This window comes from Tiliqua scincoides, chromosome 9 (assembly GCF_035046505.1).
Source record: "Tiliqua scincoides isolate rTilSci1 chromosome 9, rTilSci1.hap2, whole genome shotgun sequence".
NCBI classification, from domain to species: domain Eukaryota; kingdom Metazoa; phylum Chordata; class Lepidosauria; order Squamata; family Scincidae; genus Tiliqua; species Tiliqua scincoides.
In genome coordinates this window covers 13,888,470-13,908,244 of record NC_089829.1, presented here as the reverse complement: position 1 = coordinate 13,908,244, position 19,775 = coordinate 13,888,470, and the positions used below count along the sequence as shown (strand labels likewise).

The window sequence follows — 19,775 nt, the reverse complement described above, 5'->3', positions numbered from 1 at the left end:
AAGCAGCACAGCAGAGGAAACAGTCAGCAAATGCAACTTCCTCTTATCATTGCAATGATGGGGAAAAAAACACAGCGGCCGACACACCCCATGTGACCACCTGGTCACCCCTGCTGTCATCCACGCCGGCAGCTCTGGCCTTTTGTGCTTGGTAGGCGTGCTCGGAGCCCATGAAGCATTTGGCCGAGGCTGTTTCCCAGTCAACTTTGGATCAAGGGCAGGTTTCTTTGCAACGAGGATTTCTGGCTGAACTCTGCCTGAACCCAGAAGCATATCACTTATAACAGACACCAACAATAACCCTCTGATTACCTGCTTAAGATATGAAGGTTCAAAGCAAGTTCGCCTCCCATCTCCCCTGCGCGGCACACACACCCCCGCCCACTCTCGCCACTTTGCTTTCAACACAGGTCCTGCCTACAGCCTTTGGTTTAGTGCAGTTCCTGTTCACACACTAGCAGTGTCCACCACATTGGCTCCCTTTATGAGAAGTGATACTGTGTGTTCTTCCATGTATGCTTAAACACACACACACACACACACACACACAAGTTGCCCTAAGAGGGTTTTAACTTTATTTTAAAACATAAATTGGGTGGAATTGGGAGGTGGTAAAAATTAAGTCACAGCTGAATACCACCAATCTCAGTCATGTCCCCACTGCAATGCCTTGAAATTTTAAAATTTTTCCTGTGTGCAAGTGCAGCTATCCTGTTCTGAGCATTGATAAAAGTAGAAGAGCCCCACACCCAACTCCCTGCACCCTCACAGTATCAGTGATGGCAGGAGCAGTGCCATTAGGGAGAGAGCAGGGGGTACCCACAGGGAGTCCAGGGAAGTGCTGTTCCCCATAGCCCCCAAGCAACCAGGTGCCAGCACAGGGAGGTCATAGCTCAGGCACTGAGTACGTGCTTTGTATGCAGAAAGCCCCAGTTTCAATCCCCACCATCTCCAATTAAAGGAATCTCAAGGCTTGGAAAGATCTCTCTCACTCTCTCCCTCTGCTTGAGACCTTGGATTGCATTGTGAGTCCAAGTCATAATGGAAAGTGGACCATAATGGGTTAGGCAAGCCAACAGTCTCGGCAGAAGTCTGTTTTGTGAATTCACTGCCATATCTTCATATGAACCAAAGAGCTTGTGCTCCTTGCAGACATCAGCAACGCTGATCCACCTTTACTGACAAGGGAGGAAACAACTACCCCTTAGTAACAACTGAGCAGCTGACTGGTCTGAACAGGCACTATGGAGAAACATGGAACACAAGGGGTGTGTGGTTTGCGGCTCATATAATGGAAGTAGTTAGGAAGACTGTCGAAATAATCTGTTGGTGGCACGCCAGGCATAAGCACAACACCACAAGGGCAAACAGAGCACACATCACAAAATGCTCATCATGACACACCAGAGACATGTGGAAAACTGGACTGTCAAATATTTTAAGCTTACCTGCAATATTGACAGCAATTTAATTTATACACATACTTGCATATTTTTTTAAGACTTTAAAAATCTTTTTTACGTATACACTGCATTGTGAGCTCTCTAGTTCCTGTTGACTTCATGGGCTGTCTTTGCTCAGAGACTCTGTCTGTAGTGTCTGGCGCCATCTCATTCATGCACGCAAGTCATCGCTCTTGTGCTTCCTTGCATGTGCGATTGAGATGGCACCAAGCACTACAGCCAGAGTCTCTGAGCAAAGTCAGGCCATAATGTCGACAGGGGCTAAAAAACTCCCCAAGAAATTGTATCATAATGGGATGTGGTGGGGAAGGAGGCTTGCTGCCTTTGGGAGCAAACCATGCATCAAGGGTTGCAATGCCTATGTGATCCAACCAAAAAATTCAGAGGGTGTCACAAAAGTGGGAGAAGCACTGGATTGTGGGGGGGGGGGGAAGGGGGATGTTGCAGGCATATCTGCTTTGTTCCCAGGGGAAGAAATACAGGGTGTTCCTCTGTTCCTCTTCTGCTGGATGAGAAAAGTTCACTTCCAAGGACAGGTGGAGAAACATTGGTTCTTCGGGAACTGCCCCATCACCTAAGTGCAGTGCCCTCATTTCTAATTAATTCAAAGGTGAAATGGTTCTATTGTTGGCCTCCTCTAGAGGGATCATGGAAGTCTCTTCTATGAATCCCTGGCCCCAGTTTGACCTGCTGTGGAACAGTTGTGCTTCCCTGTTCTCTCTGACCTCTTCCCATGCACAGAGAGCTTGCGCACATAGAAAATGCATAGTGAGCCCATGCGCACACATTCTCAAAGACAAGTGCAGCAAGACATTCTGTCATGTCAACAACCACACCCGCCCATTCAGGGATGCAGTGGGGCTTGTTTTACTCCTACAACTACATACATTTAATTCTGGATCCCCGAATCATAAAACTTGTCAAAACAACATTTTACCCCCCCCCCCCCCACAGGCCTCACCACTCATTGGAGCAGCTGTGTTTGTCAAGTCAATCTTTGCTCTTAAGACAAGCGATTTTGCTGTCACTGCAAGAGCGCACAAAGAAGGTGTTTGAGTAATATCACGGCCATCAGTCTGGAAATAAAAACGACAGGCTGTGAGATGCCTGGTGCCTCTCTGTTGGTGTGAAACTAACTTTGCCTGCCTTCCTGTTGCCTTGTTATAACTGATGGGCTGCCCGGACAAAAACTGTTCTGTATCGAAATACCATCCCACATCTATCATCTCTTTTAAGATCTCGGTGGGGCTTTTTTTTAAAGCTCTAATTACTTCTGAACAAATGTGTTTTGCAGGTATAACCTCTGTGTAGAGGCTCAACTCAAGCAAGCCATACAAAACACAGAAACAGTGAGAGGTCATGCTTCTGCAGCCATGAAAACTAACAAGTAATTCTTTTAACCCCGCAATCTGGTGCATCTCTTGGTCCTGATGCTGCCTGAAAAAATATGCAGTAGAATTCAGACTAAACTATCTCTGCTGAAGAGATTTCAGCAGTCTATACAGACCAGTGCCAAGAGGTGGGACCTACCCATAACCCCAATCTGCAGTATGGAACCCACCTACAAATACCCAGCAGGTGAGAGAAGTGGCCATGTCAGTGGCTATGGTTCTTCTTCTTTTCCTTGCCCAATAGTGCATAAGCACATAAGAAGAGTCCAGCTGGATCAGGTCCAGCGCCCATCTACTCCAGCATCTTGTATTTCACAGCTGACCACCAGATGCTTCAGGGAGCACACAAGACCACAAGATACTTGCATTTCACTACCACTTCCCTGCATCTGGCAATCTATTTACCCTCGTACCCCCCAACAAAGACACCAGACTGCACTTGGGTTTAACTTGGGCCACTTTATTAAACACAAGTGACCAATTTTTAACACATGAAACCGACAGAACGCACCTTTCCTCTCTGGTCAATCTGGGGTAGGCGAAAAAAACCACCACCCACAGCCAATTTGGATGACAGAAAAAATTCCTATTCAACCCTCATAAGAAGCAGCTGGCTAATCTCTGATTGTACACACCCATCATGGCTTGTAACCTGTGATGGAGTTTTCCTCCAGAAATCTGTCCAATCCCCTTTCCAAGGCATCTAGGCCAGGTGCCATCACCACTTCCTGTGGCCCGGAGTTCCACAGACTATTTACACACTGGGTAAAGAAATATTTTCTTCTGTCTGTCCTACCTCTATTTTAGTGGATGTCCCCTAGTTCTGGTGTTGTGTGAGAGAAAAAAGAGCATCCCTCTATCCACTCTATCCATTCCCTGCATAATTGTATATGTCTCAATCATGCCCCCCTCTCGGGCACCTCTTTTCTCGACTGAAGAGCCTCAAATGCTGTAGCCTTTCCTTGAAAAGGAGGTGTCCCAGCCCAGTAATCATTTTGGTTGCTCACTTCTGCACCTTTTCTAGTTCCAATATGTCCTTTTTAAGATATGGAGACCATGGTGGTCAAACATTGTGTGCTGCTTCTGTGTCATTCTGCCTCTTCTTTCCTTCCAAGCTAACAGGAAGAAGAGATGGGGAAGGCAATTCCCAGATCACCTCCAGACAACTCCCTCTCCTTTTTAAGGGACCCAGAGATTCCTTGGACCTAGAGCAGAGCTGTCCAAACTTTTTGGCAAGAGGGCCACATCATCTCTCTGACACTGTGTCAGGGTCCAGGAAAGAAAATAATTAATTTATATATCAATTTGAATAAATTTACATAAATGAATATATTAGAGATGGAACTTATATGAATCAATGAAGGTCTTGCAATAGCTCAAGGCCTATAAAAGGCCTTGCACAAAGCAAGGCCAGCCTTTCCTTCACTGCTGCTGCAGCATCACAGACATGAAAGAACAAGTAGAGCCCTCGTTCCACAGCTCACACTGTGGTCAAACAGTTGGCCGTTAGGCTCATTGGAGACTGGGGTCTCCCTGAGGGCTGGACTGGGAGTCCTCAAGGGCCGTAAGTGGCCCCAGGGCCGGGGTTTGGGCACCCCTGACCTAGAGGGAGGTGACTGGTTGAGAAAACCTTCCCTCATCCAATGCTTATACAACAACCTTGTGGGAAACTGAACCAGATTACTTCCTCTGAACCTGGAGGTAGCATGAAGCCACCATGATGAGCGGTCAGTGATTGATTTGCCCTCCATGAATTTGTCTAATTCCTTTTTAAAGTCTTCCAAGCGAGAAACCTTCATCACAGCATGGGGTAGCAAATCCCACAGATTATCATCAACTGTGTGAAGAAGGACTTCCATGGGATGACTCCTGCTTCTACGGCTACAAGAGAGAGAGGAAACCACCTCTCTCTCTCTCTCTCTCCATTATGCAACATTTTATAAGCCTCCATCATGTCTTCCCCTTAGTTGCCTTTTTCTCTAAATTAGAACACCTTAAATGTTACAGCTATTCCTGTCTTGGGAAGCCTGTGCCCTGCTTACCTTCAGCTATGCTAGCTCAAACTGGTGTGTGCTCCTCAGGCTGCATTTTGGCTGACAAAGAGTTATGGCGATGGTGATGGCAGGCCTCAGGAGAGCTTTGAGGAAGTTGCAATGGTCTTGCAGGCAAACGTAGACCCTGTTCTCTGACCATGAGTGGAGGAGTTGGGGGAAGGGGAGGTAGGGTGAGAAGAGACATGACCAGGCATTGTTGTACTCAAGACAAACCACCTTCTTCCCTGCGGGGAAGCAGAGAGCCCCCTGCCCTTGGCAACACCAGCGAGGCTGATGCTGCCTTCTCAGCCAAGGCGGGGGGTGTCTTCTCGTGAAGCCAGGGTGGCCTCCTGACACCATTTGGAAAACTGGGCTCTTCGGATCTGGGTGCCTGAAGTTGTGCTGCTTTGTGCAGGGAAGACATCATACTAATTAAGGCAGAGTCCTTTGATCTCTCCTCCTCCTCATTTACAGTCCCTCTGAAAGCACCACACCAGCACTTGGGCTCTAAGGTCTGCCTCTCCAAAAGGCCCGGCAAAGCGAGTGGGGGGAAAGAAGCTTGTTTTGAAAAATACTACCATTATTATCCAAGTTTTGTGTTCCATGAAAGCCACTGCAGTGTCTGGGATGCCAAAATGGCAAGAGAAAAACAGTCCCGCTCCAACAGCAAACCTACCAGGACCAGGAAATATGCATCCCAGAAACTAGCAGAAAAATGAGTCATGTGCTCTCATAACAATTCAAAGGGAAAGAAAGTGATTTTCTTTCATTTCTCAAGATCAGGTCGAGAGCCTTACATAAGTGACAAGAGAATGAGAAATGGATTGTTCTGGGCTTTGGAGTACGAGGGAGTATTCAGAGTTCAGCCAACAGAAGGGAAAGACATTTACAGCACAGGTTTTTGTTTCTGGCTTCCATTTGTGGGGTGGCTGGACTATAATTTCAAGCAACAGGGAACACTTAAGGCACAAGCCAGGCTCCAGCAGAGTGAGGTTCCACAGGACTTGGGTTACGTGGGAAACTATTTTAATGCACCCCCTAATCCCTGCATTAATTGATACAGAATCTCCTAGTTTAAATGAGTAGATCCCCCCCCCACCTCTTCAGATGTTTCAGATTGAATCAGAGCTTTAGAAGACTGGAGTAAGACGCAAATAAACTGAAACCAACCAGAAGTTGCTTAAAACAGATTGTCATTCCCCCCACCCCAAGTTCCCAAAAGTTACAACACTGCTTTAAAACTAAAGCTGAGATTCTTGGGACACTGGTTTCTCTGGCTCTAGAGTCTGCACTGTCCGGTTCTATGGCAAGGTGCACTGTATGCAGAAGGTAGACCGCTACCAACGTGGGAACGGGGTTTCTCCAGATCGAGAGAAACATGGCACCATCTAGACTCAGGGTTCACGGACAAAGACAAGGGAGCATTGTTATATCAGGTGCAAATGATCTTGACCTCCTGCAGCAGCAGGAAAGTAGGGGCTGTGTTTTCACTTGCAGTTAAGATACATGGCCAAAGACACATACATAACAGAAAGTGCAAGCAAAGTCAAAAACCAGACTTGGAACAGCACTTGAGTTCCATTCCAAGCCTCTCACAGCAGAACAAGGAACCAAACTGCATGCACACGTGGCAACACTAATCGTGGCTGTCTGCTCATAACTATCAATCAGAATCTTTTTATGCAGGATAATAAATAATAATAAACTTTATTTGTATCCCGCCCTTCTCCCCAAAGGGACCCAGGGCGGCTGGATACACATACAGAAAGATCATGCACCCCCCCCCCCAAACAATGCCTGAGCATCGATGCCACGTATACACAGGGGCCTATGCATGTAGAGATCAATACGTATAGGCCCAAGACATGAGATCTATACACCCCACTTTTGCAGCATACAAATCAAATAGACAGCAATGCAAAAATGATAGCGCAGTGGTATGGGTACCACCAGTGGTACTTGAGGTGGTATCTGGTGGTACTCATGGGACATTTGGACACCTGGCAGCGAGACCAGGAATGTGACACAACAAACAGCAGTATGAGGCTCCAAAGCATCCTTTCCTGAGCTTGACAAAGCACCTCGAGTCTCTTATGAGTACAGGTTGAGTCTCATTATTCCCATGGGTTCCATTCCCAGAACTTACGTGGATGGCAAAAAACGCACTATAGCAAATCCATTTTAAAAACAAAGTTCCTTTGCTCCAGTGATTTAAAAACAGCCTTGTTGACCTTTGTGATGTTAAGATAGAGTCATTAAGACAATCCAACAATCAGTCTCTCTCCAGGTGCTTAGAAGGCTTCACTCTGTCCCCTCCCTTCACCAGTGCAAAGTATCTTTCTTTCACATGCTCAGGGGGAAGGTAGGGGTCTTGGGATGAAGCTGCCTGAAGAGAGAATGATTGATGGATTGTCAGCCTACTGCCCCCCCCCTCATTGTTAAACAACTGTTTTCCTTTAATTTTAAGGGCACTTCCCATTGCATTGAGAGAGAAAAATCTAAGGATGATTAGGTTATACCTGTAATGGCTCGCATGACTCTCTCTCTACAATAGTAAGAAAGGCGGTTTTTTAAAACTGTGATTTTAAAGGCATTTTCCCCTTTGTCCAGGGATTAGCACATTCCTCATCATTTGCAGTGGCCATTTGTGTTCAATCAACTCTGTGTGTAAAAAATTTGTGTATAACAAGGCTGGACCTGTATTTGTTGTGAGGCATCTGGGTTCCCAATCCAGAAGTAACTGGCAATCATACCGTCGCCAGTGGTACTTCGGAGGACCATGTGAAGTGGTCCAGCAGAAGACAAACGTTTCTCATTGAGAAACACTGTGATAGTGGATGGGCATGAGATGGGCAATAGTGGATATGTTGGCATCCTTCAGTCTTGGAAGACTATGGTCTTGCGCTCTGAATGGTGGTTCTGGAACAGAGTGTCCTCTCCAGTGCGCGAAGCCTGGGTAAAGTAGGTATGGAGGATAGGCTGTTACCCATGCAGCAAATCCCCCCTCTCCACGTCGCTGAAATGGTCCAATGGAAAGGCAGAGGCCAATACGGTTGGTTCCAGCGGCGTCGCAGGAGTTGCCAGAACGTGACTGTGTTCAGCCGTGAACTGCCTCAGGGACTCCGGCTCCGGATTTTGCCTAGAGGTTGACTCCTGAAGCCTTTTCCATAACTGGATGTAGCCACAAGGCAGTGGAGGTTTGGGATCAGAGTTTTCCTTCTCTCAGATGAGCTGCCTTCCCAGGCTGACGAGTCCCATCTACCCGGTGGCTGTTTAGTCGCCTCTTACGACAAGTACAGCCAAACTGAGGGCCTATTCTTATCCCCAGCCCCCAGCCCAATGTTTAGTGTATTATATATTGATCTTATCTGATCTCGGAAGCTAAGCAGGGTCAGGCCTGGTTAGTACTTGGATGGGAGACCGCCTGGGAATACTGGGTGCTGTAGGCTTATACCATAGTCTTTCGAGACTGAAGGTTGCCAACCACCAATAGTGGATAGTGGATGGGCAATTCTCTTAACACATGCAACCCTGCAAATCTGCATGGAGCATTAGCCAAAACTGTAAATATTCTCTCCATCTGCCCCTGCTTTCAACAACTTTTTTGAACCACTGTTGCTTGAAAACAAAGCCAGTGTTTGAGATGAGGTCTTAGCATTGCTACGGAAAATGTGGGGAGAGTCCAAAGGAAGACACACACAAGCAAAAAAACTTAAACTTTCAAGTGCAAACTTTAAAAGCTGGACAAACCTGGGGCCCGTAAGGGTGGCTGTATCTCTCACTGCTTGGGCCGTTTCCGAAGCAAAGTCTAGTGCGCCGGCAACTGGTTTGGTGACAGTTCCAACAAGCCCTTTCCCAAGGCCAGATATAAAACCGCTGACTCCCCCTTCCGTTTTCACACCCTCCACTGTTGAGGTTATAACACTTGTCAGCCCACCAAGAATACCTGTGAAAGAAAATGAGGACACTTAGGGACACCAGGAGTTCTACAGCTGGCAAGCAGACAGTGACTTCTTAATTTTCAACCTCTTGACATTTTTACTATTCACCCAAAATATATATTTACGTATTTTAGATTTTAGAGATTGGCACTGAGAAGACCTGTTTGCGGAAAGTAGATATAGAATAAAATTTCTAATTAAAAATATTAAGCACTCCTCACATGAGAGAACACTGCACAACACTATATTTAAGAGTAATTAAGTAGTATTTGCTCTCAGTGAACAAAGGGTGCCAAGACTGCTTATATTTTAATGCAGAGATATGACTGAATTCTGAAACACCAGATCTCCCCCTTCTCACACTGTTTTCTGGCAAAAACATTTCTGACTGTGAAACTGACCAAATACTGACACCAGATATTGTAAAGGTAAATGTGCTGCTCTTGGCTCTGAAGAGACATTTCACTTCTTTGCTTGATCAGAAATGTAGCTGTTACCTTTTGGCAAGGCTGGTTGGTTGACAGTTGAGAATATGGCCCTAACCCACCTGAAATGCTTTTGATAATGCATGTAGGAAAAGTTCTAAAAGCACTGATTAGCATGTGTAAAGAGCTCCTGAGGATTAGAAATGCTGACTGTTTCTTATCATTTAATGGCAGGACAATTAACTCTCAGGGTCACCCCCCCCCCAGCAACTTTTTTTTAAAAGCTCCTTTGAAAATACAGCTGGGATCATTTTTCACCCCATGGGAAACTGATACTCTCACTGGGGTTAAAATTCTAGCCCAGACATATTTAATTCACAGAAAATAAGCAGTATATAGCATCTGGATAAATTTTGGGTTGGTCAACAGACCAAGTTTTTGGTGACAATATCCTAACAGTGCAAATTTACAGCACATCTCAGGTTACATATTTTGCAGATATATGACTCTGGGATAGGAAATACCTATAGACAGGTTGAGGGTAGGCAAATCAAACTGGACTGCTAGCTCAGGTGAAAACAGCAGCTCTCCTGAAGCTGTTCAATGGCAACAGTTAAATCCCTAATCCCACAGCCTTTTCCTTAACACTTACCATGAGCCAGTCCATGGATACCAGCCACAAGATGTTCACCACTTGTCGCAGCATGGTACCGAATGTATTCTCGTTCAGTTTGGTGCCGGTTATCCATAGTCTTCCCCAAACCATCTGATAAAGTCCCAGCAAACTGTTGCAAGACAATAAATGACATAGAACACAAACACACAAGAAACACTTAGAATGTTCCGCATGACTTTATAACAACTACTTATGTGCACTTCATTAAGACATGCTGTACATTTAGCACAAACTACCTTTGTGCTACCTTTGAGTTTTGCCTTTGTATGGAAGAGAGGGAAACGGTGTGCTATTGTGACTGTGTAAGTGAGGGGGAATGAGACACCTTAAGCAAATGATGAGTGGTGCCATACCTTTAAAGCAGGAGTCCCCAAACTATGGCCCCTGGACCACAGCCAGCCGAACACCATAACTGGCCCAGCCCACTGAGCCCTGTGGCATTATAATTGAGTTCACTCTTCCCCCACTCCTTCTTCTTCTCTTCTTGCCACCAGATACAATCTTCCTCCTTGCCAGGCTGGGTTGCTCTTGCAAAGAGCCAACACGCAGCCCTGTCACTGCCAATATTTTTCTTCCATTGTGATTATTCTGTGTTATGCTGTATAAAGTATTTTCTACGATCAACTCTCTTCAGCCCACCATAAGAACAAGACTGAGCGGAATGGGCCCTGGCAGCTGAACATCCCTGCCCTAAAGGAAGGAGCGCTTATCATTCCACATGTTTGGGAGATCATTTGGAAGAAGTTAAATTAGCAGTCAGCCTTTGTTTCTATTGGTGTATTGGAGCAAACAGATCAGTTTTGCAAACTGATTTTTCACTGCATATTTCTCTCATTGTTACATGGTCATGATAGTTACTGAACTTTATCAGGATCAGTCTGGCTAAATGAGGAATGATGCCAAACGTTGTATGGAGATGGTAGAAGGAGCCGATACTGGAGCCTTTGGGTTGACCCCTTTTCTATTACCAGCAACATTCAAATGGATGGGGAAAGGGTGGTCCCATCGCAAAGCAGTTTAGGACAATTTTTCCATGACATACAGCATGTCATGTGGAGGGTAGAAAGACCCTACTAGTTTTGCTTCAATTTTTAGACAAGGAAGATTCACTAAGCATTTCAGAGGTTCAAAAATAGCTAGCTTGGAATAACTTTCCTGCAATTGTGGAGCAATTCTACCTTGAAATAGACCACTCAATCACATGGCTATCTAGGGCCATAGCCTTTCCCTCTCAAAACAGGTTTGATGGCTCTGGTCTAGTTTAACAGGGACTTAGTTCTCACTTAGGTGGTTATGGTCAGCCCATGACCATTACGTGTCTGTGGAAGGGCCACCACATCCAGGCCCCCTGCTCCCCCCCTGCATTCTGGGTTAAAAAATGAAGAGAAGGATGAAATAGAACTTTGATTGGATACAGCATCAGATACCACCCTAAGAGCTGGGAGTTCTTTAAAGGACTTGTGTGAATTGGGGGGGGGGGTACATCATACCACACAAAAATTAACTACCTGGTAGAGCACAAAATCTTCCCATTACAAAATATTGAGAGCCACAAGCTTTGTCTTTTTGTTGTTGTGCAGGCCTCCTGATTGTCCTGCATGGAACTGGAGGGGGGGGGTCTCATTCCATTTGTTTCTCAAAACAGCCTTGTGAAGCAAGGTTGGCTGCAAGGCAGTGACTTACTCCGGATGGCCAGAATGAGCTTTGTGGCAAACCATGTATCTGAACCTGGAATCCTTGCATCCTGATGCATCTCCAACCACTCCACCAGTGCTGTTGCATTTCACCTGCATGATTAGTAATTCAAACTCCCAGGGCTTATTTTGCAGCACAAGCAAGAAGGGCCAGCAATTCTCGGCAAAGCTCCTCTTTGTTCGAATAAGTTGGAGTGGAGCCGCTTGGAACAAATACCCTGGGATGACAATGCAATCTATATGTTGCCATAGCTAAGCCCAGAAGCATGAGTGGGGAGAGGACGGCTATGCAGGACAAAAGGGAAGGAAGTGCAAAGTTAACAAGGGCAATTCAAGGCAAGCCTGCAATGCTATGAAGCACACACAATGCCCAGGCACAAGAGAATGAATCAAAGCTGTATGGCCAGGTCACCCCCATTGGATTTCCTTGTTTTTGCAGTGGGGTCACGAGGTTGGGTTAATGTTTAATGGACTTCTGTGCCGTCTTTAATGCCGAACGCGCCTCAGCATAACAGGTTCCCTCTTTGCTGAGCAATGTATTTTTTGGCTAAGTGTACACCTCACCTTGTCACTGTTCAAGAATATGAAGGCTGCTCCCAACTATTAAACAAAAACAAATGCACTAAGAGCAAACCCCATTTTTGTTAAACTCAACAAGCCTAATTTCTTGCTTCTGTTTCCTGTTTTGATTTCTGTTGAACGGTTGGAAGGGGAAAGGTGTCCTTTTTTCCTCCTTGTACTCCATTGTGAAACATCCACATACAGTGCAAGGAGGAGAGTTTAACCACAGGTTGGCTTTCTGTTGGTGGAAGTTTTCAAGCAGAAGCTTGGGTGGTCACCTTTCAGGGACATGGCAGTAGATGCCCCCACTGGCTGATGGTTATTCTTCAGGGGTCCCTACCTAGAGATTGAAACTGGAACTTCTGCAGCGAAAGCATGCTAGATGACCTCCACAGACCCTTCTGACTGCAGACATTCAATGACCCTAATGGGTCATGTTTGGAGCTGTGCCAAAGGCTTCACAAAAAGAGTTGATTTCGAGGAGTTGGAAGGAAAGAAGGAAGGACGGAAGGAAGCATTGCCCAGGTGATCTGGGAGTTCCAAACATAAAGGCATCAAGGGAGAACGGGCGGAGTCACTGGAAGGACCAAGTAATCTTTCAGCATTAAAGGTCAAGGAAAGGAATGCAATGGGGCACAAAAGCAAGGAAGTCAGCAGGGATAACAGCACAGGGACCTCTGAAAACCAGGATGGAAAGCTTGTGTTGGATCTACCAGCCAGCAGGAAGCCAGTGCAAAGATTTCAGGAGGAGTGTGACAAGATCAGGCCACTGAGAGGTGAATGATTTTGGTGGAATGTTAGATGGCGATGAGGGGACTGAGGGGAGAGCACAGCATGAGTCAAGGCAAGAGATTAGCACAGAGTGAACACAGAGTTTTCCTGAGTTAGCCATGAAGCAACCACCAGGACTACATGGTTCAAAAATCAACATGCTGAAGGCACTGATTGCTCTATCTTCCTCCAGCAATGATGATCATGTGCTTGGTGGTGGTGGGTTTACACTGGCAGCCAGGAATGTCTATGCTGACAGAACACAAGCTGCATTTAACAGGAACATGTTCAAAGGTGCAAGCTCAGGTTACTCTCTGCCCCATGCCATAGGCCACCAGAAGGGTGGCAGCAGCCGGTCTCCAAGCCCTCTAAGCAGGAGCATCTTCTCCACTCCCACATTGTCACACGACCCCAGCTGAGGCCCGTAAATTAGCTCACATCGCCTTGTTAACTCAGCCTCGTAATGCATTCTGACAATCGCACGTTGGCTGGGTAATCTGTGAAGATCCCTAATGAGATGTCTATCTGAATGTCCGATTAGCAGAGGATCCTGGGGAGCCCCTAGCTCTTCTCCACCTCCACAGATGCCCGATATGGAGGGGTAGCTTCTCTCCACCCCCCCCCCAGGACCTCCTGTGAAGCTGCCCAGCGGGCGCCCACGGGCAATAGTCTTGTGTTACAGGCCTGAATGAGTGATCCCTGCAGGAGCTGCCGGCTATTTTCATATACACAGAAGGCAGTCAAAAGTCCACAGGATGAACTTGGAATGACCCCAACTGGAGAGTCATTGGCGGGTTCATGGAGAGGGCAGGCTACACTTTATTATACTCTTAACAGATAACTTTCTAAAAAGGGGGGGGGGAAGAGAGGCATCAAACTCTCACTCAATCCCAGCCTCCCCATCTCAAAGGGTTTTGGTGTAGGCTGAAAAAGAAACTTCAGGCAACTGCCAAAGTGGATCAGGGCAGAAGAGGCTGATGGCCATCCTGGCTCAGTCCAGCATGCCTTGATTCTGCTAAACAAAAGAGAAAGCCAAAATAAGGCAGCCCTATTCCCAACAAACATGCCCTTTGCTTAACCTTCTACAGTCTGATTGCTGGTTTTCAATATGTATTACATCACCCCAAAGCTGATGTGAGGACAACTGAGTTGGCTGCCTCAGGTGGCAGCTGGGGAGGGGCCCTGCCTGCTTCTGCCTACCTGATCAGCTCCATTTCCTGCTCCCTGAATTTGAAAAGAAGGAGCAGAGTGGAAAAGGAAGCCTGAAGGAGAGGAGAGCAGGATGCTCAAGCACTCCCTCTCCCTTCTCAAATCAAGGCGTGAGGAGAGCAGCTGCAGTGGTCACTGACATACTGCTAGATAGTGGCAACATATGATACTGCAAGGCACCTTGCCCGGAGGGACGAGGTCAACATCTGGTGCAGAACCTCAGGCGCTGGGAGGTGTTGTATTGGCCCAATGAAGGCAAGAGATTTGCATCAATTCACCCATTGCCTCTCGGGAGGAAGAGGAAATGATACACTCTCCACTGCCCACTTCTTCACATCCATGTCTCAGGAGGGGGGTGGTTTGCACCTACTGAAGCTTTGTATGACCTGCTGTTTCCTAAATTCCTTTCCTTCATGTTGGGAGTGCACAAGTGCTATCAGACTCCCCAGGTGCCTATTCCAGGTGTCCCTCGAGAAAGGGCCCTTCCAGATAATACATCGAAAAGATACTTGGGAAGTTTGAGGCTAGCACAAGTTTTGCTACTTCCACGCAAGGAAACCGGAGTGGGATAAGCTTGCTGTGGAGAGGGGGGTGAAGGTGAAGGCTACTTCTGTTTGTGCTTAAAGAGGGAAGCCTTCACACACTGATTCTAACCTGATCTCCATTTAAGGACCTCTCTTCCGCCAAAGCACTCAAAAGCAGCTCACGGTTCAAAACAACAGCTTATAATGGACCCAACACGAAAAAGGACAGAGAAGGGAAGAGAAACGTAAGCATCAGGACAGCTGATGGAGACCAACCCTGGGAAAAGAGAAGCCAAAGGGCAACTGGTTCCCACTCAGCTGATGGGGGGGGGAGCCTCACGGTTCTAGGAGACCATGAACGTCTTGTCTGCGCACTCATTTTCTTCAGTTGAGTATTCTTTCACATTTTAATCAAAGATAGTTTATGTTTTAAACACATCATCCAAACCTCAACACCAATGTTTCTCTAGGCTACTGTAGGATGTGCAAGGTGACCTGCAACACTGAGTGACAATGCTCAAGTGTCTGTCCCAAGAAGCCAGTGTTGGTGGGAGGACAATAGAACATCTCCCTCATTTTTACAGACCATGTTTTTTGGGGGAGGGTGTGTGAAGGAAAGATTGTTCCTCTGCCTGCAAACTTTTAAAGCATTCATGATGCTTTGGCCCCTCTTCTCCCTCCACTTTGTTCTGCCAGCCCATTTGTTCAAGGGAACGACAAGAGAAAGAACATTCCTTCATTGTGCCCTGGGTTAACTTGAAGACTTGATCTATTTCTCTTTTGTAACCAGGGTGCGTGTTCCCAATTACAGAGTGCGAGAACTCCTGACCCACGACCCTGCAGCGACTTCCCTTCTCATCCTGGGTGGGTTACTTAAACAGGTACAGAAGGAAAAAATACTTGGCAACCCTTTTCAGAGACAAGTGAGGCACTCAAGCTGATCAAACAAGTTTTATTTTAACCAACTAGACTGCAAACAATTGTGCAAAAGATCCAAAGATGCCCTATAAGTTATTCTTTGTTCTATATTTGCTGTTTGTGCTGAAAGACTGGCTTGGAAAGACAAGTTGCCAAAGACCTGCCAGACAGCTTCTGAATGCTCACTTATTAAACGAAGGGCAGAGTGTCCAGATCAAACTGCCAGGGTTCAAAGTCATCAATCTCCCAGATTTACACATAGTAGGCAAAAGAGGAGGCCAGTTTTCCAAAAATGCACAATACGTTAGGGATTGGCTGAGACTTGGATTCAAATCGCAAAAACACAAGCTTTTTGTGACACGTAGGGACTTGAGTGCCAAAAACTTGGGCGCCGACTCGGGGTTTTACCCTAAAAACGAAAATACTAGAATAGACCAGTCCAGACTGACTTTTGTATTTCAAAGTGATTCGAAAAATGGCTGTGGACAAGATGCAATGGACACTGTTATGACTTGTGGGCAACCAAATCAAGAAGGGCAGAGACTCGGGGCTCGACGTGAGACTCAAGAAAGTGACTCCGACTCATCCCTGCAATACGTGCGCACAACATGCGCTGCATCTCAGGAAAACACTCCTGCAGAATTAGCTTCCGTAAGAGAAAGCCAAACTGACACCAAAAGACAACACTCAACAGCCATGCCAGTGGCCTGGTGTAAAAGAGAAAGGTGATTGGACCGTTAACCTCTCTTCATGTGCCTATGGTTGCTTCTCGTCTTCCATTTATGTTCCTCTCTAACTGAACATGGCCAACATTGGACTGCGGGGGGGGGGGGGAGGGGAGGAGACAGCTGCAGCTGCTTCAGCAGAAATTGAGCCTCCCTAAGAAAACATCAGATTTTAACATGAAAGCTGAGCTCTTGTTGCGAGGTTTCTCCATCGCTTATATTTATAGCTTCCAGAGGCTTTATCACCCCAGCGAAGCAAGTGAACTTTGATTTTCCTCCTCTCGCTTGGGTTTCTTGGACTATTACATGGTCAGACAGGTACCTAAGAGACTTTTTAGTGCTCTGAAACAATTTACTTCAGAGCAATAAGCCTCCATTTTCAATCGGGCCTGGACCAAAGACTGCATTATGATGCAGCCGAGCTCTTTTGTGAGGATCTGCCATATTGGATTCTGGGGAGATGCTATGCGACAAGCCAGGGCTTGATGGCGTCACACAGGGCTTTTCAGCCTTCGCAAGAGCACAGATGGTTCTTGACTCACACATTACCATACGTGTGTGTGTGAAGCACTGCTACTACCACGAGGACCATGTTTAGTATGTCCTAGCCTGGCCCCACCAGAAACAGAGATGGCTGGGGTGGCTGAACACACAACTGCAGCAGCCCAGACCTTACTCTTCAAAAGACGTGCAGGTTCTGGAAGAAGAAGGCAGAGCTTCTCTCTTGCTGCAAGCATGGCTCATGGTGAGTTGTCCTGCACACAACTGGAGGCAATAGCCCTTGCACATATTAATGGTGCACTCTCTCACTTTCTCTCTCAAGAAAGATTGAACAGTCCTGACTTAGAAGGAGTTGAACAACTTAGTGAGAACTCCTTCCCAAAAGGCTATTTTCTTTGAGAAGGAAGGAAAAATCAGCACACCACAGAAGAGACTGCTTTTCCCTTCCCAAGAACTGAGTGCTTTGCTTGTAAGCCCACAGCTGACACACTGACTCATGGACCACATGGGAGAACTAGCCCCGGTCTATGTGTGTGTTCTCTGAGAACAAATCCCACCATTTGGGCAAGACTGGGCCAACACCAAAGCAGACCTGGCTGCTGGCTTGGCCAGTCTCACAAGGCTACCTGAGGTATTTTGGAGGTAGACTGGTGGGCAGGGGAGGGGGGCCATCTTCTGCTGCTCCTAACCCTCCTTTCTGGATTTGAAAAGGAAGAGGGACATGAACAGAAGAAGTGTGGAGGAAAACTGCAGGGGCACATTTTCCGCCTACAACCTACTGCCGAGCTGCCATCTGAGACAGCCTCTTCAACCAATCACATTAGTGGCTTGGTCCTAAGGAACAGGCTGGTGCATCAAGTTTTGCTCTGAATAAGAGGGGCCAGGAGTAGACAAAAAGGACACTGTGGTCAAACTAATGGACTATGGGCAACCTGCGGGTGATGCATCAATTTGAGATTCTGGGAAATAAGTTGAACGTGCTCATCTGCAAAAAACAAACAAACAAACAAAAAAAAAACAGGTAATGCAAAGCTGGACTGCATTAACAGAGAGGTATTAAGTCCAGATCACAAGTAATAACAGCTCTGCTCTCTTCTGTGCTAGTCAGACCTCACTTGGAACGCAGCATCTGGTTTTGGGTACCATATTTTGAAGAAGGTCTGGTGGAGGAGATTCACAGGAGGGCTACAAAGCTGGAAAGTGATCTGGACAACTTGTCCTGTGAGGAATGGCTAAAAAGATCTGTTTAGCCTGGATCAGTCTAAAGGGAGATATGAGATGCAAAAGAAGGGGATGATTTATTCTCTTTGGCTCGAGGGTAGAACTAGAACCAGAGGGATGAAACTACAGGAACACCAATTTAGGTGAGACACAACCTTTCGCCATAGCATCTGCCACAGTCACGGTGTTGTATAATCCAGGGCTTCCTGCCACCACCTTGTAATGCCACAGCTTTTCTCTATTAAGAAATTTTGGCAGCCCTTAAGGAATTTATATTCAGAGACAGGACAGAGGTTTCCCATCTTTGCAAGTACGGATTAAAAAAAAACAAAACCCTTAGAAGCAGGGAACAGTTTGCTCCATGTTCAGTACAGGAAGCTGTTTGTGACAAAACATCACAAGTCCATCGGCTCCCGGCACAGAAACGCCTACTTTGCAAACCCAATGCCTCTCCTTTCACTGGCAAAAGTTAAAAGAAAAGCCAGGCTTCGAGTCAGAGGACAAAATTAAACCAATAAAGGATTTCTGTGGTTTAAGAGTTCAGTCTCCAACTGTCGCCTCTGACTGAGAAGCCACCAAAGGAGGAACAGAATTTAGTATAAGCAAACCTAAGGGAGAAAATAACAACCAAGAAAGATGGGGGGAGGGGGAAATGATGCCAATAATTCAAACCATTTTTTACACAAGTGCTGGAGTCTCCGTGGCAGATGGAATGGAAATTCCCCCAGGTGTCTATATTTAGGATCAAAGTCCCTCCTTAGTGCAGAAAAGCAGCCAGTCTCCAAGGGATCATGCTGCCGAGCAGTCTGGAAGTGAACTTTCATTAACCTGGGTTTGTGTGCCAACTTAAATACACAGAACCTCTCGACTTGAAAGAAGCCATTCACCAACTACGTGCTCCAAGATACATGGAAAAACCATTACGGGAATAATCAACACAGTGATTAAACAGAAAATCTATACAATGGCAAAACCAGACACAGCTCATAAACTGGGGAGATGTGAGTGCGCGCCCAGCTAATTCTTGCAGGCATTTTATTACTTTTAAAGGGGTCACTGAAGTTCAGGCTCATCAAGGACACAGAAAGACCACGTGAATTTGCACCTTCTGAGCGATTTAAAAAAGAAAGAGAGAAAAAGAAACCAGATAAGAAGCGGAATGAATACAACAAGGTACAAGCTCTCCCAGACATCTGTGGATAACAGATTTTGGCTGCCCCAACTGCAGAAAACCCAGGACTGAAGTAACGTAGACAAGGAGCTGAAAAGCGCCTGGCTCTTCTGAACCAGATGGAGGGGTTACAGCAAGAGCAGGCAGACTCATTAACCACACTCTCCCGCGCAGACGGTGACGGAGGCGAAGCAACGACCATTGCTTCACTGCCCCAGCCAGGCTCTCCTGTGGTAAGATGGGATCATTTCCTTCCAACACCGGATGGTGTCTCAAAGGGTTCCTGAGCTATTTGAGAAGGGCATAGCAACAGACATTGGGGTCTAGGAGGATGCTGAATTCAGCTTCACTGTTTAGGATAAAACTCGAGATTGTAACAGAAAGTTCACTGAAAGAGGTCAGTTTTGCACACTGACCGAGGGATGAAGACAACATGCAGCATACTGTCCTTATAAGATATAGAGCTGACCCAAGGCCTCCTGGCTCATTTTCATATCTCTAAATCCCCCAAGATCAACTGCAGGCAAAACAAACCTTTCTGTCTGCCTTCT

General features: G+C 46.4%; 1 protein-coding gene across 1 annotated transcript in view; it reads right to left on the bottom strand.

The window, feature by feature from the left end:
- Window positions 1-19,775, bottom strand: part of VPS13D (vacuolar protein sorting 13 homolog D) — a 136,506-nt gene that overhangs the window by 14,214 nt on the left and 102,517 nt on the right. Inside the window, exons 66-67 of the mRNA XM_066637903.1 lie at window positions 9,906-10,038; window positions 8,638-8,833 (exon numbers count right to left, since the gene is read on the bottom strand). Of these exons, the coding sequence (XP_066494000.1) occupies window positions 8,638-8,833; window positions 9,906-10,038 (329 nt within the window). The remainder of the gene's footprint in view (window positions 1-8,637; window positions 8,834-9,905; window positions 10,039-19,775) is intronic.